Here is a 24,744-nt window from a genome sequence, read left to right as displayed (position 1 = left end):
ATCTTCTTCTTCCTCTTCTTTTCCTTTTGTTCAAGACTTGACGTATATCCTGTGTGGGTGCCATTATATTGAACACTTGGAGGGAATGCCAGACCCCGCCAGCACCAATTAAGAATAGCAGACAGAGGGAGACGTCCGGGTAGCGTAGCAGTCTATTCTGTTGCCTACCAACACGGGGATCGGCGGTTTGAATCCCCGTGTTACCTCGGGCTTGGTCGGGCATCCCTACAGACACAATTGGCCATGTCTGCAGGTGGGAAGCCGAATATGGGTATGCATCTTGGGCGCTGCTCTAGCGCCTCCTCTGGTTGGTCAGGGTGCCTGTTCGGGGGGGGGGATTGGGGGGGAATAGCGTGATCCTCCCATGTGCTACATCCCCCTGGTGAAACTCCTCACTGTCAGGTGGAAAGAAGCGGCCGGCGACTCCACATGTATCGGAGGAGGCATGTGGTAGTCTGCAGCCCTCCCTGGATCGGCAGAGGGGGTGGAGCAGCGACCGGGACGGCTCAGGAGAGTGGGGTAATTGGCCGGATACACTTGGGCAGAAACCCCCCCCCCCCACACACAAATAGCAGATAGAGGAGCAACAGAATGCTAATACTTCGAATGGCTTCTGCTGTTATGAAAATGCCAACCGAAAATGGTATCATATGGCATTTTGATATGAGCGGAAAGAAATTAAAAGTATGATTACATCTTTAAGGCCATGAAGCAAAGGGTAATTTAAGGATTTTGCCATATACCGACTACCACTATCCATTACGTAACCATTTAGTCAGGGAAGATAACTTGTGTGTGTCTTTTAAATCACATCAACTGATCCATGCTGGGTGTGTATCATTTGAGTCGCATTAGCAAGATGGTTTTGATTATGCCTACGTGCACCATTAGGGCTGAATAATGTGTTGTTCCAGATGCGCATGTGCAGCAGTCGCATTGCAGCGGATGCAGTGTACAGCTAATTGGGGACATCAGTCACGTTAGGCCAAAACTCTTATTCTTTTAAATCTATTCTGTTTTTTTTGTTGTTTTTTTTTGGAGTCCCCCCCCCCCCCAATTGTACCTGGCTAACTACCCTATTTTCTGAGCCGTCCCGGTCGCTGCTCCAACCCCTCTGCCGATCCAGGGAGGGCTGCAGACTCCCACATGCCTCCTGCAATACATGTGGAGTCACCAGCCGCTTCTTTTCACCTGCCAGTGAGGAGTTTCACCAGGGGGACGTAGCCCGTGGGAGGGTCACGCTATTCCCCTCCAGGTCCCCCTCCCCCCTTGTCGCCCCAACCGACAAGAGGAGGCGCTAGTGCAGCGACCGGAGCACATACCCACATCGGGCTTCTCACCCGCAGACATGGCCAATTGTGTCTCTAGGGATGCCCAACCAAGCTGGAAGGAACACGGGGTCTCGAACCGGTGAGCCCCATGTTGGTAGGCAACAGTATAGACCGCCACGCTACCCGGACGCCCCTGCTTTTTTTATGACTATTCTCGAAGAAAAATTATTCTAGCACATCTGATTAATAATATAACTTAGTCTAATTTAAAGATCTCTTTGACATCCACCTTACTGCCCCGTCCAAAGTCACCCTAATCATTACGAGACTGATGCATTTTGTGCAAATGGGGCTTTGAAATGTAACACATCACAATATATATAATATCACAATGTTGATTTTTTTCCTTTTTTCAAACTCTCTCTGCCCTATGCGAGCATCAAAGTAGGTTTATGGTTTGAGGGCATGTACATAATGTCGTAGTCATGTACATATGCCCCTGCCTGTTGGAGTCCCGAGACCGTACCGCTGCATATGGCAGCCATACTGCAACGCAACCAGGAACTCACAAGACCATCCCAGTGTGTTCTTGTGCACATGTGTGAGCTTTCCGTCATAACAGAATTAGACTTAAGTGGTTCAGCTACAGCATGCCTATTATAGCCATTTCCTTTTTTTCTGTATTTGTCCCCCCCCCCCCCCCCCTCCGTTTTTGCAGACTAGTGGTCTGCCTAGATCCACGGTGAAGTGCCACTGGCTAAGTTGTCACAGCAGGCCGGCCCGTGGGAACTAGGCCAAGCATGTGTGCTGTAAGCAAAATCGGGGGAAGGTGTGAAAGAAACATAATCTTCCCCAGCCATTATCCTGCAGGCGCAGAGCATGCAGGCAAGCCAGTTTGTGGGGCACTGTCCTGTAAAAAACATGTAAATTACACACACACACACATTCCACGCACACCCATGTGCACACAGGCACACGGGGCAAACACAATTTTTCTCATTCCCCACCCCCCACCCCCCCTCTCTCGGTCTCTGTCACACAAACACATGCACACACGCATTTAGGTGTCTGATGACAAATCGTGAAAGAACACTGAAGTAGATGATTTAATGTAAGTTAGCTAGAAATTGCTTAGTCATTTGATAAACGAATATGGATTCTTGTCCATAACTGTCACACACACACACACGCGCACGCGCAAATCTTCTGAAAAGGCCGGCTTTCGTTCCAGTGAAATGAATCCTATGCAATCGAAACAATCAAAAACCAGGTTTGACACATAGTGAACACACACACACACGCACACACACACATAGATTTATTGATTCATCCCTCCCATACCTCAGTCGTCCATATCCTCGTATGATGTGTGCGTGTGTGATGGGACAGCTGTATGGCGGGCCTATGGGAGTGCCTGATGCATATGGTTGGAGCTTTATTGACGTATAAAATGGCCGGGTAGCTCAAACAAGCTCTCGGCACGTCCCCGTGGGCTCGTGATGGCATATTAAGTGCAGAACCTCAAACCCCATGCAAATGGGCACATTAAATGGACCATTAATGTCTGAAAATATTTGCTTTGACCAGGATGCTCGGTTTTATGACTGCAGGGGACTCCTCTCCAGTTTGGCAGGTGGGGTAATGTGCGCGTAATATATGGCATGCTGGTCGAACCAGCTTCGAAGGGTGACAGGTTCATGTGGATTTTTCCGATGTGAACCAGACTGTAGGTTTCTGGAAGAATCGGAAGCATGCTAAACCACGCTAGTTTGCCCTAACTTGCTCAGAGTCATCCGATGTTAAAATGGCGACACGTAGCGGATATTCTACAAGTTATGGTAATGTACAGAGTAGACAGACTTTAACTGTTTCAGGAATTGTCTCTTCGTCCACTCATTCACTATTCCCTACATATGAAACTCTCAAAAAGCTACTGTAGAGAAGCATTGGATGGTGGTATTTCTCTCCCACCCCGCCTTTTCTCCCCAGTTGTATCCGGCCAATCACCCCACTCTTCCGAGCCATCCTGGTCACTGCTCCACCCCCTCTGCCGATCCGCGGAGGGCTGGAGACTACCACATGCCTCCTCCGCTACATGCGGGGTCGCCAGCCGCTTCTTTTCACCTGACAGTGAGGACACAGGGATTCGAACTGGCGATCTCTGTGTTGGTAGGCAACGGAATAGATTGCTACGCTACCCGGATGCCCTGGATGGTCGTATTTCTTGCATAAAATAGTGTACATTGGGACACTACTTTTTCAGTTGCATTGTGGGAATTATATTGGGCACTAAAAAGTGAATAAATTTGACATTTAGAAATCGAACACTCAAACAAAACGGAGAGATCTGAATATAGTGCACTATAGCAAATAGGGAGCTCTTTATAACAAATAGGATTTTGGACACAGCATTTATGAAGGGGCATGCAACATGGCTACAAAGATCTTTGTGGCATTCATGTCACGTTGACATTTGCAACAGCAGCCTGTCTCCCATCCTTTGTACAAATAAAAAATTGTGTAGTGCGTTTAGTTGCTTCAGATTTATTTAAAGGGCCAAGCTGTTGTGTTGAAGAATCTGTTTATTTTTGTGTGGTGATGTCAGGATAGGATCAGGACAGGGGTGAAGGGTGAGATGGCTTAAGGATGTAGTATTCACGTTTGGACTCGGACTCGGGTTCGCCTTTTTAAAGCCCCATTTGCTCTCGGACTTCGCCGCATGATGACTCTGACTTGACCCCGACTCGGACAGTGAGGACTCGAGATTGGCTGAGGACAAGAATTTAATACTCAAAGAATATTAAAGTCCCCCTGATTTGCAAAGACACCCAGTCTTTTTATTTCTGAAACATCGGAAAACTCAAATCTAAAACGTTCTTTCCTTGGCGGAGGAAAAAGGAAGCCTAAATGAAAATGTATGTAGTGAATATTTGAATTTTACTATGATAAACTACTGCTGATTACAGTCACGGTGTGTAATTGGACTCGCCCTGTTCTGGTATCAGTCTTTACAGAAGTTTTGGCCCCATTAGTATTGTATTAGTAGTAGTAGTAGTCGTTATTAGTAGTAGTAGTAGTAGTCTTGAGTTGGGCTTGCAACCTCAAAGTCTTGGACTAGTTTGGGCTTGGCGTCGCGTTAGGTGGTCTTGACCACAAGGCTGACGTGGATAAATCCTACCAAAGGGGGTGTTATTGGCAGGGTGAAAAAGACCGTTGTGATTTTCAAACCACTCCCTGACCCACAATGCTGCTGGTTTTCTACTCGACTGAATAGTTAACTTCATTCAGCTGTTGTTCCAGGTCCAAAACCGCACTAGTAAGATGACCAGCGTGCCGAATACAACAGGTGGAGGTGAAAACCACCGATATAGAGGGCTGTCCCTTTTCTTTTGTGCATTTTTATGAAGTGGAACAAATAACATGGCCAGTTCATGCAAAGGGTGATGACCAGTTAGCTGCACAAGGTGTTGCTGAAGTAGTTTTTTTTTTTTGGTACCTCTTCCTAATTTTTCGTAATAGCCAGAAAAAGGCGGCGATTGGTTTAAACACTTCTTTATTTGCATTAATTCTGTCAAGCACAATAGACCGTTACTTCCCAGTGAGTCTTCAACATTACACTCAGCTTCTATTTGTGTGCAGGTCTCAGTAAACTACGTGTGTGTGTTTTGAGACCCGGGCAATGCTGCATCTCAATTTTAGCAGAGAGCAGTTTTGCTTGGCAGGTGCTCCTGTTTCACATATGCTTTAACACTGAAAAGTCTGATGTCTGCAGCAAACGAGTACTCATCACGGTTCTTGCATTTACCAGCTAGGCTGAAAGCTGACTTTTGATTTCTATATTGATTCTGGGTAGTTGTTCTACATGTGTGAGAGTATTTCACATCCCACTTGCTGTTTCGGTTTTGCAAAGAAGAACAGGAGCCATCTACAAAGTTCTTTTCAAGACTTTCGCTGACCCAGTTTTTTTTTTTTCATGATTTACCTCTTCTCTGATGGTGTCATCCAGACAACATTTGTCTGCTGGGATATCAAACAAGAACTATAAAGTCTGAACTTTCATTTCATACAAAAACAAAAAACCAAAAAACAAACAAACCTCAAAGCCAATATCCTCTCAAACGGGGAGCAATTGTTTCACCATTATCGTGTGACGCAGTCTGAAAGTTGGTCATTAGGGTTTTGTTGTCGTCATTAGCCATATGGTGGGTCTGTGAATTGGACAACCTAGACAAATAGTAGCTGAGCCACACAGCACACTGGTGCTGATGGCAAAAAGCTTCCCTCACTTATCCAAAGAGCGTCTCACCACGGGACAAATGTATTGTGTCTGAAAATGGTCACTGATTTATGTGTTGTTGTTGTTTTTTTTTGTTTTGTTTTTTTTGCTTGCCCGCATTGCCCTTGCATATTATCCCCCTCAAACTGAGCACAGACATGCTGAATAAATGAATGAACCATAAGTGAAGCTCAGCTGAATGGTTTTCACAATAATCGGCTTTGCATCAAGAGACCTCATCTCTCTTTCTTCTGCTTGTCCCCCCCTGCCGCCGCCCCCGCTCTCTCTCTTTCTCCCCAGGCATATTATGACTGAGCTGATTGAAACAGAGAGGCTGTATGTTGAGGAGCTGCAGAGCATCATGGAGGTACAGTATGTCTGCAGGCTGTTGCAGTGAAGGGGTTCTAGCACCCGTTTTGCGTTACTCTGCCGCACCTCCGAACGTTAAAGGAGCTTGTTGAGGAGCGGCGGGATCCGCTGCGCACCTTGTCCATGTTTTTCCAACACGTGCTCAGTGCCAAACTTTGACCAAAGTTAGCTTACCTGCTGCAGCTTGAGAGGCAAATTTCTATTCCTGTTCCTGACACCCCCCACTTCTCTCTCAACCACACCACCCAGACTACTTATACTGGGTCTCCTGCTCTCAGACTGCTGGTTTTAATGGAAAGCATATCATTTTATTCACCTTGTAATTGCTATAAATGCTGACCCAGACCTGTCTGATTTACAAAGTTTTTTTTTCTATAAATTTAGAAGACTTGAGTTTATCACACACACGCACATGCACGGACAAGCACACACACACACACACACACACACACACACACACACACACACAAAACCCGCATAATACATGCACATAATACATGCACCTACCCACATATTCGCACCAGACAAACCTTCCCACTCTGTGTGAGTTTATATAGTTTTTTTGTTTGTTTGTTTTTTGTTTTTTTGGGGGGGGGTTTGCCCCTTTTTCTCCCCAGTTGTATCCGGCCAATTACCCCACTCTTCCGAGCCGTCCCGATCTCTGCTCCACCTCCTCTGCTGATCCGGGGAGGGCTGCAGACTACCACATGCCTCCTCCAATACATGTGGAGTCGCCAGCCGCTTCTTTTCACCTGACAGTGAGGAGTTTCACCAGGGGGACGTAGCGTGTGGGAGGATCACGCTATTTCCCCCAGTTCCCCCTCCCTTGCTGAACACATGCCCCGACCGACCAGTAGCGGCGCTAGTGCAGCGACCAGGACGCACCCACATCCGGCTTCCCGCCTGCAGACACGGCCAATTGTGTCTGTAGGGACGCCCAACCAAGCCGGAGGTAACACGGGGATTCGAACCACTGATCCCCGTGTTGGTAGGCAACGGAATAGACCGCCACGTCACCCGGATGCCCCGAGTTTATATAGGTTTTGACTCTAATTGACATGCCGCAGGAGTAAGAGGTGGTCAAATCAGTCAAACCAGATCCCTGTACTTACACCGTTAAGCTCTGCATTGGAGGCTGGCTTGTATGGAAATCTCCCTTCAAATTATGGACGCAGCACGACCACGTTCTCAATGCCTTTAGTTTCCTCACAAGAACCTTCTAATGAGGTCAAAACCATTTTGTACTTGAATCACTAACTTTTTTTTGTTGTTGCTCCCAATAGCCTTAAACAATAAAAGATATTACTTCTTGACCTTATAAGTGGCTCTTGGCTTTAAAATGTAGCATGGGGGAGTTATAAGGATGCGATGGAATAGTGTCCTATCCAGATATCCATAGCCATAGTGTTGCTGTCCGTGCATTTATAATTTCAATGAGCAAGTTTAGCTCCATTCAGCAGAAGCAGCTTTGCGTCTCGTCTTAAAATTCAGCCGTCTTATACGCTAACCCTATATTTGAAGTTAGCACACAAACCTCATTTCAACCCAAATTATACCTTCTCGGTTGAATATGTGATTTGGATTTTCTTTTGTGTTGCAAAACCAATTCAGAATAGCATACGAGCCTTCTGGTTTGCTCTAATACTGATTACAGGGAACAAAGCAGTGTGCTGCTAGTGTAGGTTAATGTTTAATGTGTACTCAGTTTCCTGTTTAATATGTACTCAGTTTTCTGTTTAATATGTACTCTGTTTCCTCAGGCCTTTTACTCTATGACAGATTATTGAGTTTATATAATTTTGATGACTGGAATCTTGCAGATGTGGAAAAGATGGAGGGATGGGATACTGTCCGACACACCCAGTCATTGAAATAACTAGTGATCCCGTTTTGCTCTGTCTGTTGTATTTCCTCTACCTTTTCTATTTACTCTATCTCTCTTCTTCGCCCTTGCTCTTCATAATTTCTCGTGTTTTGCTTCCCTCTCCCATGCGTCCGTTCTGTCTCTCTGTCATTCCCCTCCCTGTTTTTCTTCAACTGTCTCCCTACTCTAATTATCTTCTTCCTCCCTGTCACTTTTTCATCCTCTTCTTCTCTCTCCTTTTCTCTGTCTCTCTGTCTCTGTTCCTTTGCCACTCACTCTTCTTCTCTCCCTTTCTCACCTCCTGATCTCTCCCCTTGTTAACACTCCCCCCTGCCACCCCAAATCTGTCCTCTCTCTGTCTCTGTCTCTCTCTGTCTCTGTGTGTGTCTCTCTCTTTCTCTTGCTCTCTGTTCCTCTGCCACTCACTCTTCTTCTCTCCCTTTCTCACCTCCTTATCTCTCCCCTTGTAACACTCCCCCCTGCCACCAAAATCTGTCCTCTCTCTGTCTCTCTGTCTCTCTGTCTATCCGTCTCTCTCTCTTGCTCTCTGTTCCTCTGCCACTCACTCTTCTCTCCCTTTCTCACCTCCTTATCTCTCCCCTTGTAACACTCCCCCCTGCCACCCCAAATCTGTCCTCTCTCTGTCTGTCTGTCTGTCTGTCTGTCTGTCTGTCTGTCTGTCTGTCTGTCTGTCTGTCTGTCTGTCTGTCTCTCTCTTGCTCTCTGTTCCTCTGCCACTCACTCTTCTCTCCCTTTCCTACCTCCTTATCTCTCCCCTTATAACACTCCCCCCTGCCACCCCAAATCTGTCTCTATCTCTCTCTCTGTCTCTCTCTGTCGCTGTCTCTCTCTAGGGTTATTTTGCAGAGCTGGACAACTCGGAGCTTAGCCACCTCATCCCCCCTTCACTGGACAATAAAAGAGATGTGTTGTTTGGCAATTTGCCAGAGATTTATGAATTCCACAACAGGTAGGTGGATTGCATTTTTTTTTTGGCTTGCAATAAGATGACACCAAAACCAGTCATATTACTAGCCCAACATAAAGATAACCAACCCCCCCCCCCAAAAAAAGAAGAGAGTATCAGGTTGGGCAGTTTCCCCAACGATAGAATACAATACCCAGACCTGCATTGCTGAAAGATGATTGTTCTCATTAATAAAGGAGGACGTATTATAAGTGTTACTCCACAAGCTGGTATTACAGGTAGGGCTGCTGTCATTGTTTTGCTGTGCAGCTCTGCTTGTTGTTCAGTTTGTTCAGAAAGACTGTTGAAGAAACTTCATCCAGCAACCTTTTATAAAGCCCCAGATAGATTTACGCAAAGGTCTATCTATCTATCTACTATAGCTATCTACCATCCCAGTGTCTTTGGCGATTTGCTATCAGCTCAGAATCAGTTTTACAGAAACACACTGAGATAAGCACAATTAAGTTGTAGTTTTTGTTTTCTTTGTTTGATAGATTTTGGGGAATCTTAGCTTGAGAATCATTGCTCCACATGAGATTCAATAAATGCCGGTGTGTCCACTGACTCACATGCCTTGAGTGTGTCCGCGTTACAAACCAAACCACAAAATGTTCCAGCTGAAGCCTTAGTGAACAAAAAAATAAAAACGAAACAGGATGTTGTGTGGCGGGTTCCAGGTACAAGTATGTGAATATGTCATGTCGCTGTGACGTTCTCATGTTTCCTTCTTTGCTCCGAGTTTCCTGGTTAAACGTGTTAATGTTGTAAAAGTTGTGCGTAGCTTTGTAGGCCTGCTCCTCCTGCTACCTCTCTGCTGTCATCCGCAAACAAATCACACGGATTGATAAATGATACCTCAAATAATTTTTTTTTCCATTTTTATTTTTCGGCTCAAGTCGAGACAAGAGAACATGTGCAGAGTAAAAAAAAAAAAACTTTGTCGAGAAGTTCTCTGGTAAACAAGTCGTACTCTAATAATAATTTATTTATTCGCCGTGCTTTGTCACTGCTGAGATCAAATCTGTGATATTTTGTGGTTTCCTCGAATTCTTTGTTCTTCCCACACAAACGTGTGATCTTGATAGCCATCTTTCCCCCATCTTCCCACTCTGACAAGCCGTACCACGCAGCCTGTATGTACTGCGGCGGTTTTTTATTTTACTTCCTGGATGCAGTCATAGATAGACACACACACATACACACACACGAGCTGGTTGAGTTGCTTCCCATTTGCTCAACAGTTTGCAGTCAAGCCTCTCGTGTAAAAAGTGGGTAGGTCGAGTAAATCACCACCAGATGTGCAGCACACCCCTTGTGTGTTATATATCACTTGATCCTAATCTACAGTACTGTAGCCTTGGAACAAATCTCAAGTCCTGTCGAACATAAAAAGAATGCCTAAAAGGGGGTGTATAGTATATGCAAGGCTCAGCGTTTTCGGTTTTTATTTTTCAAAGCCATCCAATATGCCAAATTTTTCCACAAGAGGACACTGTTACATAACCTCACACGAACAGGAACAACTCTTGGATCCCTGGAAACATAGAATTCGGGTGAAAATCGGTTTAAAAATGGGGGTATTTTTCAGTGAAAATCGGTAAAAACCGAAAACGCTGAGCCTTGAGTATATGACAGGGATCCTGCTATTGGTTTTCAGTGTCAGTCCGTTTTTCCTCTCTGTTTGATTCAAGAACAGGCCACATAATTATTTCTCTTTTTTCTTTTTGCTTCCCCCTCCCCCTCTGTTTCTCCTCAATTGGCTAATCACGCCACTCTTCTGAGCTGTCCCGGTCGCTGCTCCACCCCCTCTGCCGATCCGGGGAGGGCTGCAGACTACCACACGCCTCCTCCGATACATGTGGAGTCACCAGCCGCTTCTTTTCACCTGACAGTGAGGAGTTTCGCCAGGGGGATGTAGTGCATGGGAGGATCACGCTACCCTCTACTACATGCTCACACAAAGACTGCTTGAATAATGCTTAAAGCTAGCTTAAAACCTACGGGTATAAACACACAAATGGTGTCTTTTATCTCATCTGCTCTTTTTTTTAAGTAATGTTTTCATCCGTGTGCAAAGCAATTTCTCAGTCAAAATGCTTCTATAGCTTCCGGCAGCTAAGCACACACACACACAGGTAGCTGTATTCACCTTCGTCATGCTAACAAGTACATGTATTTAAATAGATGTGTGCTGCCCCCTGGACAGTTTCATCCCCCCAGGGTCCCCCAGATGAGAATAATGCAACGTTCAACTTCTGATTGCAACATTAGTAGAGTGCTTTTCATGACTGTAGTACAGCCAGAGCTCTTGAACCGCATTACGTCTTCTCCTGTGAACCCAGACAGGACGCGCTGTTCTCATCATCATCATTGTCATCCTCGGAAGAGCTGTGTATTTTCGACATATTAGGAAATTAATTTGGTAATCGATGGACCAGAAACTGCATTTCGGACTGTCTTTGGTGTTCACGGAGCAGAGACCCCCCCCTGTGGTCAGCAGTCATTGTGTTATTCTGCTGTTTTCTTTTTGTATCTGGGGCAACAACCTTCTGTGACGGACAACCATTGTCCTGTTAGGCCACTGTTATGTCCTCCATGTAAGTAATCAGGACTCCTCTGCTGGTGTAGGGTTACTCTGTGTGTGTGTGTGTGTGTGTGTGTGTGTGTGTGTGTGTGTGTGTGTGTGTGTGTGTGTGTGTGTGTGTGTGTGTGTGTGTGTGTAGTCTGGTATTAGTGTACCTTCGCTTGCAGCTTTTAAGCTGTATCCAGTTACATTCCCAGACAAACCATGCACGCCCTCATTTTGAGGCACACACACACACACACACTGGTAAACATGGATAATATTCAACCTCGTCTCAAAAGGGTAGTAATCCAAACCCTGATAAGACACTCATCTGACACAATGGGCGATCAACACATTATTGAGACATCAGCAGCATTTCACACAGACAGACAGGCTGGAAACCTCCCAAAGGTCAACACCGAGCAGTCCTCTTTTCTTTCTACCCCAGCCTCTCCATCACTGTCACTCTCCCTGTATGCATCTTCTCCCTTTTGCTTTTTCCTCTTAGGGCCTCGCTGAAGAACACAAAGGTCAGGGACGGGGCACCTTTGCTTACTTCTTTCCCTCCCCTCCTTCTTCAAGTTTTTTTTTCTGTGCCTTGTCTTCTTCTGCCCTTCTCTTTGTGAGACATAGGGAATTGGTAAATGCAAAGGAAAAACGATGAAACTTTAGTCGTCGCTATCCTCTCTGTCTTCTGTTCTTGGATTAATGCAGCGTATTGCACTGGTAACAGTTATAATGCATGAAGCAAGTCTTAAATCAAAACCTACAACTGGGCGTTGGCCCCCTGCTGGTGGTTTGACGTGTATCCTTATGTTTCTGGGATATTGTTGTCATTAATATCTTTTCTTTTTCTATTTTTTGATTTGTGAATTACCTGCAGGACATTTCTAAAGGAGCTGGAGAACTGTGCAGAAAAACCAGAGCTGGTGGGAACATGCTTTCTGAAAAGGGTGAGAGGAAAGACTGAATGAATGAATGAGTGAAAGAGGGAGCTAGCCAGCTCCAACTCGTCAGAGGTCTGCCTACTGGCCACTGCATCATTAGGCGGGTTTCCATTGCAGTTTTGCGCAAAATAGAAGCGGTACTGTGAGACTAATAGAAACGTACTTGCGAAACAAGGCTTACTGGTAGCCTTACAGTCAAGACCACCCAGGGGTTGTACTGCACCACGAGGCGACATCGCTAACCGCTCGACTAAAGGGGCCCGACCCCGTCAAGACCACCCAAGGCAAGACTCCATGTCCAGACCAAGCAAGCCTTTAGGGGTTGAGTCTGACTCAAGAAACCAAAGCTTAGCGAGTCCAAGTCGAGTCCAAGACTTCAAGGTGTCAAGAACTCAAGACCATTGGGGCCAAAACTTGTGTAAAGACTGATAACAGAACAGTGCAAGTCCATATCAACACCATGACTGTAACTGCAGTAGTTACCGTCATAATAAAGTCCACTAGCCAACCATGACTCTTAAACCTTGGCCCTCTGACCACCCATCCCTTGTCAGGGAAAAAAAGCCATCTACCTGCCTAGCTTACTGTGTCCTCCTATAGAGCTGCAAAAGTTACCTATGACAATTCCAGCTCTGAAACAAAAATTAACACACTAGTCCAGCCAAGGCAATGCAATGAGCAAACAGCATGGAGGGAAGTGAGAGTTGTCACCAAAACAAAAAAAACCAGCTAATTTCTAAAGCAAAACACAAATCCTCATTACAAATAATCACTTCATCACACAAGCTGTGTGTGCACTTCAGGCCGAATATGGTGACAATGGGCCAAGGTCCAAAACTATGTGCAAAACGCATGACAGCCACCCCTTCCTACCACACAAAACCAGTAAAATTTAATGTAAGCCCGCACATCATGACAGCGCGCACACAGCCAAGCAGCCATTAGTGACAGACACTTCAGAACCATGGACAGTTGACAGCGATCATGGCATTTTGGGAACCCATCTCCATAAACAAGCAATATCATTAATAATTAAATTAGATTGGCACAGCAGCCTATTAAATATATATGTTATGGTAAATGCAAATAATGACAGCTAATTTACAGCTTGACCGATAATTCTGCATAATGACCGTTTTTGTTTTTTGGGGGGGGTGATTTTTTTCTCCCTTTTCCTCCCCAATTGTATCCGGCCAATTACCCCACTCTTCCGAGCTGTCCCAGTCGCTGCTCCACTCCCTCTGCCGATCCGGGGAGGGCTGCAGACTACCACATGCCTCCTCCAAGACATGTGGAGTCACCAGCCGTTTCTTTTCACCTGACAGTGAGGAGTTTCACCAGGGGGACGTAGCACGTGGGAGGATCACGCTATTCCCCCCCAGTTCCCCCTCCCTCCCGAACAGGCACCCTGACTGACCAGAGGAGGCGCTAGTGCAGCGACCAGGTCACATGCCCACATCCAGCTTCCCACCCGCAGACATGGCCAATTGTGTCTGTAGGGACGCCCGACCAAGCCGGAGGCAACACGGGGATTCGAACCGGCGATCCCCATGTTGGTAGGCAATGGAATAGACCGCCACGCCACCCGGATGCCCCACAATGATCGTTTTCTCTAATAAACCTTAATACAAAACAGTAGCAGCAGCAGCCAGAATAAAATCAGTTGGCACAGCATCCTATTAGACTTTAAATAACTTACCAAATTAAGCTCTGGTGTAGGTCTTCCTTTGCAATTAACTCCAAGTTTTCATTAAAAGTTAATCTTGAAAACAGTGTGGATGATAAATTCGCAACAATGTCTTCCTGACTTGCGGTGATGTTACTTGCAGTGTCCATCGTGAACCAACAGACTGACTAGCTAGCCAGTTTGTCAGTGCTTTTTTTTCTTTCTTTTTTCTTGTTTTTTCCTGGCTTATGATTTGTGTCCCTCCTGCAGCAGGCAAAACTTGTCATAAAGTTAGCGATAACAAAGCCCACCCATTTAGAGGGAAGATATGATTGGTCAATTTTACTGTTATTTGAAATTACCCTCTCATTAAATTATTATTGCTCGGCCCTCTGTAAGATTATAGCTGGGCCACCAATCACAGAGCTGACAGCATAGCGTTTTCTTCCTAGCTACCGCAGAGGCAGCAAGATTCTGATAGGGAGACAAAGGGGCTTTGTTTAACCCTTCACATTTCAACACAAACTGAATAGGCAGGTTTGAAGGGTTTATTTCCTCAAAACCATTTTGTTTGGATGTTGATTGTCGAATTATGAATTAATAAAATAAAATTAGAACTGATGACTTTTGGATATTGTTTCTCAGAATATCTTCGGCCCCTTCTGAGGGCCTAGAGCAGGGGTCGGGAACCTTTTTGACTGGGAGAGCCATAAAAGCCAAATATTTCTAAATATATTTCATTGAGAGCCATATAGTATTTTTAACGTATAATAAATTAAATATGTCTTACTTTTAATGCGACTTCTGGTGCTGCATGGTTTTGCTGATGGCCTTGTAGTCTGGTTCATACGTGGTGAGGTTGAGCTTCATGCAGGCGTTGAGGCTTCCATCAGTTAAACGTGAGCGTAGGTTGGTCTTAATGTTCCTCATATGCGAGAAAGACTGTTCACATGCATATGTAGAGCCAAACATGGTCAATACGGCAATACTCACACGCTGCATTGTGTGCTATGTCACAGGAAGCTCGTTCCAAGTTTTAAGAATCAGCTGGTCTTCAGGTTGAAGATTTTTAATTTCTGTCCACTTGTGTTCCCTCGCCAGCTCTGCTCGCTGTCGCGCAAGACTTTCCAACTCTCCATTAAGTGACTTGAACTTACTCATCCACATGTATGATGCCTTCAGGTCAGCAACTTCCAGCTCAAAGTCTCCGATAGAGACCCCGGGGATGCATGTCAGGTCGATTTTGTCCACTGCACACTCATGTGGATGAGTGATGAACTTGAAAAGACCAGTGCGCGCACGAAATTCTCCAAAACGTGCTTTGAATGACTGCAGGAGATTGAACGTAAAGCCAGCTAGCTGCTGGAGATCCAGATGTTGAGTGGAGTCACTTGCTAAGCATGCATCTCTAAATTGTTGCAGTCTTTCAAAGTGCAGAAGACGACCTGTTTCAATGTCCCTGAGAAAGACTTCCAGCTTGCTTTCAAATGCAAACACTGCTTGTTGAAGGGATGAGATTGTATTTCCAATACCTTGCATTTTCACATTGAGCTGGTTCAGATGGCCAGTTATGTCCAGGAGATAGTGAAACTGCAGGAGCCAGTCAGTGTTGTCTAGCTCAGGATGCTTGACGCCTTTCATTTCAAGAAAAGTCCGGATTTCACTCAGGCAAGCTGCAAAACGGCTGAGCACCTTCCCCCTTGACAACCAACGCACGTTGCTGTGTAAAAGCAGACCGGGATAATGATTCCCAACTTCTTCTAACAGAGCTTTAAACTGGCGATCATTTAAAGCTCGGGCAACAATAAAGTTGACCACTCGAATGACCAGCGACATCACCTCGCCAAGCTCCTGGCCACACGTCTGAGCGCAAAGCGCCTCCTGGTGCAGGATGCCATGAAAACTTAGGATGGCTCTCTTTTCATGTTCACGGAGAAGCGCTACAAATCCTTTGTTCTTCCCCAACATACAGGGTGCACCATCAGTACAGACAGAAATAAGTTTATCCATCGGTAGTTTTTTTTCTTTAGCAAACTCCATGAAAGACGTGAATAAATCCTCTCCTCTTGTTGTCCCTTTCATTGGCAAAACAGCCAAGCTTTCCTCACGCAGTGTGTCACCTGCAGCATACCTGGCAATGATACTGCACTGAGATAGATGGCTAACGTCTGTTGACTCATCTAACGCGAGAGAAAAGTATGTCCCGGCGTTTATGTCCTTAATTTGTGTTTCCTCGACTTGATTTGCCATCATGATGTTACGATCGTGCACAGTTCTTGCTGACAGGGGCATGTCTTTTATTCGTTTGATTATCTTGTCTTTATTTGGGAAGTCATCAAACAGTTCATTGGCCGCATCAAGCATGAATGTTTTGGCATACTCGCCATCTGTGAATGACTTTCCATTCCTTACTATTGCCAAAGCCCCCGCAAAGCTAGCGGAATTCCCGTCACCTTGCTTGGTCCACACACGTAGTTGCTGCTGACTCGTCCGCACTCTCCGCTGTAGCTCCTCGCATGCCCTTTTCCTGCTGTCCCCCGCTGGATATTTCGATGCAAATGAAGCATGGTGCGTATCGAAGTGCCGCTTTATATTTGACCGTTTCATCGATGCAATTTTATCATTGCATATTAGACATACCGCAGATCCTGCTCTCTCCACAAATGCAAATTCCTCTGTCCACGCAGCCTGGAATGCACGGTAATCATCGTCTTTTTTTCTTTTCGCCATCTTTTCCGTTACAAGGGTTGAAGCGGATAAACTAGTTGGCTATCTGATAAAATTGATTTCTTCACCTTTACAATGACCCGGACATGCTCGCGAGCCATTGGTTCCCGACCCGACCCACGGGTGACCCGTGACCCGTGAAATTTATCTTCAAAACTAATTTCTGTTTACTTTAAAATGACACAGTATTATTAAGAAATATCACAAGTATTTTAAAATCAGTTCCAAACTGATTTTTTTGAAAAAAAAATAATTTTCAACTCAAAATTGTCTGGGAGCCATATGCCGTCACCGGAAGAGCCATATATGGCTCGCGAGCCATAGGTTCCCGACCGCTGGCCTAGAGGGCCCTGATGGTTCCCCTCTGATAAAGTCAAACGTTAACTACAATGTAAAAATTATTGAAGGTTTTTTTTTTTTCCTTCACTAAGAAAGGCATGTTTCAGATTCCAATTTTCCGGTTTCAGAGACATAGGAAACAGATTAGAGTACACGTTAGTTGATGTCGTTACGGAAGTTCGTTATTGATAAAAAAAAAAACCCAAATAAATTGAAGTCTAACACTCGACCGGTTCTGAAAAATTACCACTAGTCCACACTTGAGTCAAATTGCAGTCATTATGTTGGGAAGACCAAGATGAGACAGACACCTTTAAAGTGCGGACTCGAGACCAAGTCCATACTCAGATACTACAACTCTACCTGCTCACCAGCTGTAGCATCTGTCATTCAGCCTGTCTGTCATTCAGCTGTTTTGAGTGAATTTGTGTTAATATTTGAATGGCAAGCTTCAATTACTGTGTCTTTGTGATTGTATGGGCGCTCCCTGTTTAATATGATACGAGGTCATAGACAGGGCATGAAACTTTTATATGACCAACCACTGTGGCTAGGGGCTTTAGGTTCACACCAGCTGGCTTGATTTATTCAACACCAAGCCAGTTTCAGATCAGTAAATGCTAAAAACGGGTTTGCTGAAAGTGACTAGTGGAATTCCAAGAGAAACTTACACTGTCTGATGGTTATATCTGGTTTTAAGCAGAACCGTCAGCTGACTCCTGTCTGCTATTCATGGTTTTAGAAAGAAGAACTGCAAGTTTATGAGAAGTACTGTCAGAATAAACCACGTTCTGAGGTCCTTTGGAGACAGTGTGGAGACAGCCTGTTTTTTCAGGTGAAACACACACACACACACACACACACACACACACACACACACACACACTATGAAAACACTAACTATTTGGGCATAATATCAACCAAGCACATCTTTTGGGCTGCAGTATTTAAAGGCTATGCATCATATAAAATAAATCATATAAATGTATTATATAAAATGTATCATAAAATGTATTACATAAAATGTATCATATAAAATGTATCATATAAATGCTGTATGGGAGTTTAGTAAAGCATTCTGCATGATGTTTTTTGTTACTATTATTTTGATTTATTTTTGTTTATTTATAGTTTTATATTTATATGTTTTATTTATAGTATTATAGTTCAATGGACATGTTGGTGAAGGGAACAGAGGTGATGAGGTGATGGGAAGGTATGGAGTCAAGAAGAGAAATGTGGAAGGACAGATGGTGGTCGATTTTGCGAAAAGGATGCAAATGGCTGTGGTGAATACATATTTCAAGAAGAGGGAGGAACACAGGGTGATGTACAAGAGTGGAGGAAAGTGCACACAGGTGGACTATATCTTATGTAGAAGGCGCCATCTACAAGGGATTGGAGACTGCAAGGTGGTGACAGGGGAGAACGTAGCTAGGCAGCATCGGATGGTGGTCTGTAGGATGACTTTGGAGACCAAGAAGAGGAAGCGAGTGAAGACACAGCCGAAGATCAAATGGTGGAAGTTGAAGAAGGAAGACTGTTGTGTGGAGTTCAGGCAGGAGTTAAGACAGGCACTGGGTGGTAGTGAAGAGTTGCCAGATGGCTGGAAAACCACTGCAGAAATAGTGAGGGAGACAGCTAGGAAGGAGGACAAGGAGACTTGGTGGTGGAATGAGGAAGTACAGCAAATTATACAGAGGAAAAGGTTGGCAAAGAAGAAGTGGGATAGTAAGAGAGATGAAGAAAGTAGACAGGAGTACAAGGAGATGCAGCGTAAAGCAAAGAGAGAGGTGGCAAAGGCAAAGGAAAAGGCGTATGGTGAGTTGTATGACAGGTTAGACACTAAGGAAGGAGAAAAGGACTTGTACCGATTGGCTAGACAGAGGGACCAAGCTGCAAAGGATGTGCAGCAAGTTAGGGCGATCAAGGATAGAGATGGAAATGTGCTGACAAGCGAGGAGAGTGTGCTAAGAAGGTGGAAGGAATACTTTGAGGGGCTGATGAATGAAGAAAATGAGAGAGAGAGAAGGTTGGATGATGTAGGGATAGTGAATCAGGAAGTTCAGCGGATTAGCAAGGAGGAAGTGAGGGCAGCTATGAAGAGGATGAAGAGTGGAAGGCAGTTGGTCCTGATGACATACCTGTGGAGGCATGGAGATGTTTAGGAGAGATGGCAGTGGAGTTTTTAACTAGATTGTTTAACACAATCCTGGAAAGTGAGAGGATGCCTGAGGAGTGGAGAAGAAGCATACTGGTACCGATTTTCAAGACAAGGGCGATGTGCAGAACTGTAACAACTACAGAGGTATAAAGTTGATCAGCCACAGCATGAAGATTTGGGAAAGAGTAATAGAAGCTAGGTTAAGAGGAGAGGTGACGATCAGCGAGCAGCAGTATGGTTTCATGCCACGAAAGAGCACCACAGATGCGATGTTTGCTTTGAGAATGTTGATTGAGAAGTATAGAGAAGGCCAGAAAGAGTTGCATTGTGTCTTTGTAGATTTAGAGAAAGCTTACGACAGAGTGCCGAGAGAGGAGGTGTGGTATTATATGAGGAAGTCAGGAGTTGCAGAGAAGTATGTAGGAGTGGTGCAGGATACATATGAGGGAAGTGTGACAATGGTGAGGTGTGCGGTTGGAATGACAGATGGGTTCAAGGTGGAGGTGGGATTACATCAAGGATCGGCTCTGAGCCCTTTCTTGTTTGCAATGGCGATGGACAGGTTGACGGACAAGATCAGGCAGGAGTCTCCATGGACGATGATGTTCGTGGATGACATTGTGATCTGTAGCGAGAGTAGGGTGCAGGTTGAGGAGAGCCTGGAGAGGTGGAGGTGTGCACTCGAGAGAAGAGGAATGAAAGTCAGTAGGAGCAAGACGGAATAGCTATGCGTGAATGAGAGAGAGGACAGTGGAATGGTCAGGATGCAAGGAGTGGAGGTGACAAAGGCATTTGAGTTTAAATACTTGGGGTCAACTGTCCAAAGTAACGGGGAGTGCAGTAGAGAGGTGAAAAAGAGAGTGCAGGCAGGTTGGAGTGGGTGGAGAAGTGTGTCAGGAGTGATTTGTGACAGAAGGGTATCGGCAAGAGTTAAAGGGAAAGTTTAGAAGATGGTTGTGAGACCAGCTATGTTATATGGTTTGGAGACAGTGGCACTGACGAAAAGACAGGAGGCGGAGCTGGAGGTGGAGGTGGCAGAGTTGAAGATGCTAAGATTTTCACTGGGAGTGACGAAGAAGGACAGGATTAGGAACGATTATATTAGAGGGACCGCTCAGGTTGGACGGTTTGGAGACAAAGCAAGAGAGGCAAGATTGAGATGGCTTGGACATGTGTGGAGGAGACATGCTGGGTATGTTGGGAGAAGGATGCTGAATATGGAGCTGCCAGGCAAGAGGAAAAGAGGAAGGCCAAAGAGGAGGTTTATGGATGTGGTGAGGGAAGACATGCAGGTGGCTGGTGTGACAGAGGAAGACGCAGAAGACAGGAAGAAATGGAAACGGATGATCCGCTGTGGCGACCCCTAACGAGAGCAGCCGAAAGTAGTAGTAGATTTATAGTATTATAGTAGTAGTAGTACTAGTAGTAGTAGTAGTAGTAGTAGTGGTAGCAGCAGCGCTTTACGTGTGACCCCATCCATGGGGTTAGTGGTTGTGTCAGGAAGGGCATCCGGCGTAAAATTTTGCCAAATCAGTATGCGGATTGACAAGACCATACCAGATTGGTCAAGGCCCGGGTTAACAACGGCCACCATTGATGTTGTGCTCTCACAGGGTACCGATGGAAATTGTAAAATCCGCTGTGGTGACCCCTGAGAAACGGAATAAGCCGAAAGAAGAAGAGTAGTAGTAGTAGTTTGTTTGTTTGTTTATTTTTATTTTAGACTGTATTTCTGACTTGGACATTTTATGTTAACAGGAGTGCCAGAAGAAGCTCGACCACAAGCTGTCTCTGGATGCCTATCTATTGAAACCCGTCCAACGGATCACCAAGTACCAGCTCATGCTCAAGGTATAGCGCCATGTTTTTACCTTCACTGCCCTGAATTCAGGAAACAAGAATATTCAATTTGCCCAAAAACAGTAAATTACAAAAAAAAAAAAAAACCCCAAAAAAAACCCCTCATCAAATGTTGCTCAGAATGGGTAATTATTGTCTGCTTTGGCGACAAGATATCGTAAGGACTTTTATCCGAGTTTCATATGCCTACTTACTCTAAATATAAATTTAAGCCTGCCTTGGGGACTCTCCCTCACCAGTTCTTTTTTTTTTTAAATGAGAAGTCGGGCTTTAGAGATATAGAGGCACTCAGGTTTTACGAGTTACAGGTCAAAGATCAGCGCCATCATTCTTCTATAATCCGACTAGCGGTCCCAGACTGACTGCCCTCTGCTGACACAATGGATGAGAGCTAACTACGAGCTTTTTTATTGCTAACTGAATCTGAAAAACAGTTACTCATGCTGATAAGGTTTGTAAGATGAGACTTATGTGATAAATTAAGGACGATGGAGTTCATGGAACGCATATATTTTTTCCTTTTTTTTCATCAAAAAGTCAAACTCTACAAAAGTAAATGTTAAGTGAGTCAGCCTTGATTTATAGAGCACCCTCTGAAACAATCACAAGGCGCCGTACACAGATAAAATCCAAAACGACAGGAAAAAAATCAGAGCACTAATAAAATGTATGAAGAGTACAGTCAGACTGTAACTATAACCCAGTTGTGATCTCTGACCATGCCCCTATAGGTATGAATATAATGCTCCCATCTCAGAAGACAAAATGAACATGTCGGCTCGATCCACACTTGCTTGCTGACTCTTACTGTGTGCAGTTTATTTCAGAACAAATAGATGTTTTCTTAGATATAAATATGACTGATGGCATCTCAGCCTCAACCCTTTGGGAAACACTTAGTGTTTCATTGCAGTGGTGTGTCCAGACTTTTTTGACTGGGTTGGCTCAAGTGGGGCACTGACTTATGCAGGGGTGACATGACGTACAAGCACACACACACACACACACACACACACACACACACACACAAACACACACTGGCCTGTAGATGGGTGTGGAGTGTGGAGTCCTGGCCTGGCGTGTTAGCTCTTCTGTGTTGTGCCATCCTCTTGGCTAGCATCTGTTTCGTTCCCTGATGTAAAGTCACAACAATCCTCCTGGCACTTAACAGCGTACACCAGTGTTTCTCAAATCAGTCCTCAAGGACCCCCTATCCTGCAGATTTTCTTTGCAACCCTGCATAGGTAGCAACCAATCAACCAATCATCTCATAGCACTTAATTATGCAAGGTGTGCAAAATCTGACATAATTCATTGCTGATTGGTTGAATAACTACAAACAGGTACCTATTCAGGGTTGCAAAGAAAATCTGCAGGATAGGGGGTCCTTGAGGACTGGGTTGAGAAACACCAGCATACACTATATTGCTCTGTTTCTGCCAGGGGACCCGATCCTTGGGGTAGACCAATTTCTGGCACAGCGTGTTTTGGGGTTTGAAACACACAAAACCCACTGCACCAGAAATTGGTCAGGACGTCAGGCCAGGACTCCGCAGTCTACACCCAGCTACAGGCCAGTGGCGACTCTTTCAAGGATGAGCATGTGCACATCCTTGATAGGGAGGAACGTTGGTTTGAACGGGGAGTCAAAGAGGCCATCTGTGTGAAGAGGAAATGACCATCCCTGAACCGAGGGGGGCCTAAGAGTACATCTGTCACTATCTTGCAGTGCTGTGATTGCAACTATTCCCCAAATCCTCTGTGAATAGTACACATTACCATTGTAACTCTAGTTAACGGTCACGGCAATTTTTATATGCAATCAATCATTGGTTTTGGTCGTTATGCCACTGCATTGTTTATAAGGGTGGGGAAACCTGCAGTAAGTTGGGACTAGAGAGGTCACCTAGATGAGTGATGAAACATTTGTCATAATAAACGTTGTGTCCAGACGCACTGATTCACCTCTCTGTGATTTCCTTACCTGGATTATTGAGCATTCATAAAGACAATCAAATAAGTGCACACTGAAAAGAAATCTGGAAATATCAGGATTTTACATACCCATTTGTACAATTGAAGCTGGAGGCTGCTGTTGTACATCCCTTCCAGTGTCACACTGACTCTCATTTTCTGGCTGACTAGCACTGCTGGCTGCTCTGTCCCGCTCTGCTGTTTTGGATTTCTTTCTTTTGAAGAAATCTGTTTTGTTTGCTGTTTTAAATGAATGGACCAAGACCTTGTCCAAATTCACGCCGAAGCTTTTATTTATCCCACAAGCCAGACTCCCTGTTCGTACATCCCGACCTCTGACCTCAGCACGTCGCTAGCGTGCAACATAAACATCTAGGATTCTGGGTAATGCAGTTCCTAATAAAGGCATATAACAACACAAAATCCTGAATGTTCTGATTTCTTTTTACACTGAAATAGTCGCATGACGCATGGCACTTTGTATCTTGCACAATACATTTAATTTTTATGCATGAATGAATGTGACATGCAAAGCTTTCTCAGGCCTACAAAGTTACACAATAATAATAATAATAATAATCCTTACATTTATATAGCGCTTTTCTAGACACCCAAAACGCTTCACATTGAAGGGGGTAACTCACTTCAACCACCACCAATGTGTAGCACCCACCTGGGTAATGCATGGCAGCCATTTTGTGCCAGAACACTCACCACACATCAGCTTGAGGTGGAGAGGGAGGGATCACTGAGCCAATTAAATTAGTCTCATTCAAATCGAAAGTTTCCAGCATATTTCCACAAGACAGTTTTACATAGCTAGCGTTACCATCGGTGGCAATAACCAAACAATGACAACAGGTTTGCTAGCGAGCTGAGATGATGACAGACCTGCACCACATTATCATGAAAATCAACAAGACTAGGTCAAAACCTAGTCTAAGGCTGGACTTTGTGTGGTCAATGTTTGAAATTGTGGCCAATTTGTCACGGGGATAGTCAGTGGTCGTTTCTGTAATGTGAATTCCTGGATATTAAATATTCATTTGCAATTTTCTGTAGTGGTCCCAGTTATATTGTTAACCCATAGCTCTACTGCCAAATGTGACACCAACCACATCATCAAGTTTGCAGATGATACAACAGTAGTGGGCCTCATCAGCAATAATGATGAATCTGCATACAGGATGGAGGTGTAGCAGCTAATGGCGTGGTGCGAATCCCATAACTTCTCCCTGAATATGAGCAAAACAAAAGAGATGGTGACTGACTTCAGGAGGGCCGGCAGGCACCATCATACGCCACTGACCATCGAATATATCACTGTGGAGAGGGTCAGTAACATCAAGTTCCTGGGACTGCACCTTGTGGACGACCTGACCTCAACCATTAACACCTTGGCCATTGTTAAAAAGGCCCAACAGTGGTTCAATCCCCTCTGGAGACTTAACAGGGCAAGCCTCCTCATTCCAGCCCTCACCACCTTCTACAGGGGCACCATTAAAGGCATTCTAACCTACGGTCTCACTTCCTGGTTCAGTAACTGCAAAGCGACCGAACAACACCAGCTGGACAGGATAGTGAAGACAGCCAGCAAGATCATTTGTGCCCCTCTCCCCTTCCTGTTGGAGCTTTACCGCCACTGCTGTGTTCACAGAGCCTCCAGCATCATTAAGGATCTCCACCATCCTTCTCACAACCTGTTTTCCCTCCTGCCATCTTGGAAGAGGTACAGGAGCGTCTGTGCTAAA

General features: G+C 44.9%; 1 protein-coding gene across 4 annotated transcripts in view; it reads left to right on the top strand.

Moving 5' to 3' along the window:
* mcf2l2 (MCF.2 cell line derived transforming sequence-like 2) overlaps window positions 1-24,744 on the top strand; it is a 146,332-nt gene that overhangs the window by 63,048 nt on the left and 58,540 nt on the right. For all 4 annotated transcript variants that reach the window (XR_008810062.1, XM_056277945.1, XM_056277946.1 and 1 more), the window contains exons 16-20: window positions 5,848-5,914; window positions 8,635-8,750; window positions 12,200-12,269; window positions 17,738-17,830; window positions 20,918-21,010. Coding sequence is in view for 3 of the 4 variants with exons in the window: in XM_056277945.1 (XP_056133920.1) it covers window positions 5,848-5,914; window positions 8,635-8,750; window positions 12,200-12,269; window positions 17,738-17,830; window positions 20,918-21,010 (439 nt within the window). In the remaining variant the exon portion in view is untranslated. The remainder of the gene's footprint in view (window positions 1-5,847; window positions 5,915-8,634; window positions 8,751-12,199; window positions 12,270-17,737; window positions 17,831-20,917; window positions 21,011-24,744) is intronic.

Source organism: Lampris incognitus, chromosome 3, assembly GCF_029633865.1.
Source record: "Lampris incognitus isolate fLamInc1 chromosome 3, fLamInc1.hap2, whole genome shotgun sequence".
NCBI lineage: Eukaryota > Metazoa > Chordata > Actinopteri > Lampriformes > Lampridae > Lampris > Lampris incognitus.
The sequence above is the reverse complement of the archived record's forward strand: the minus strand, read 5'-3'. Positions and strand labels throughout refer to the sequence as shown.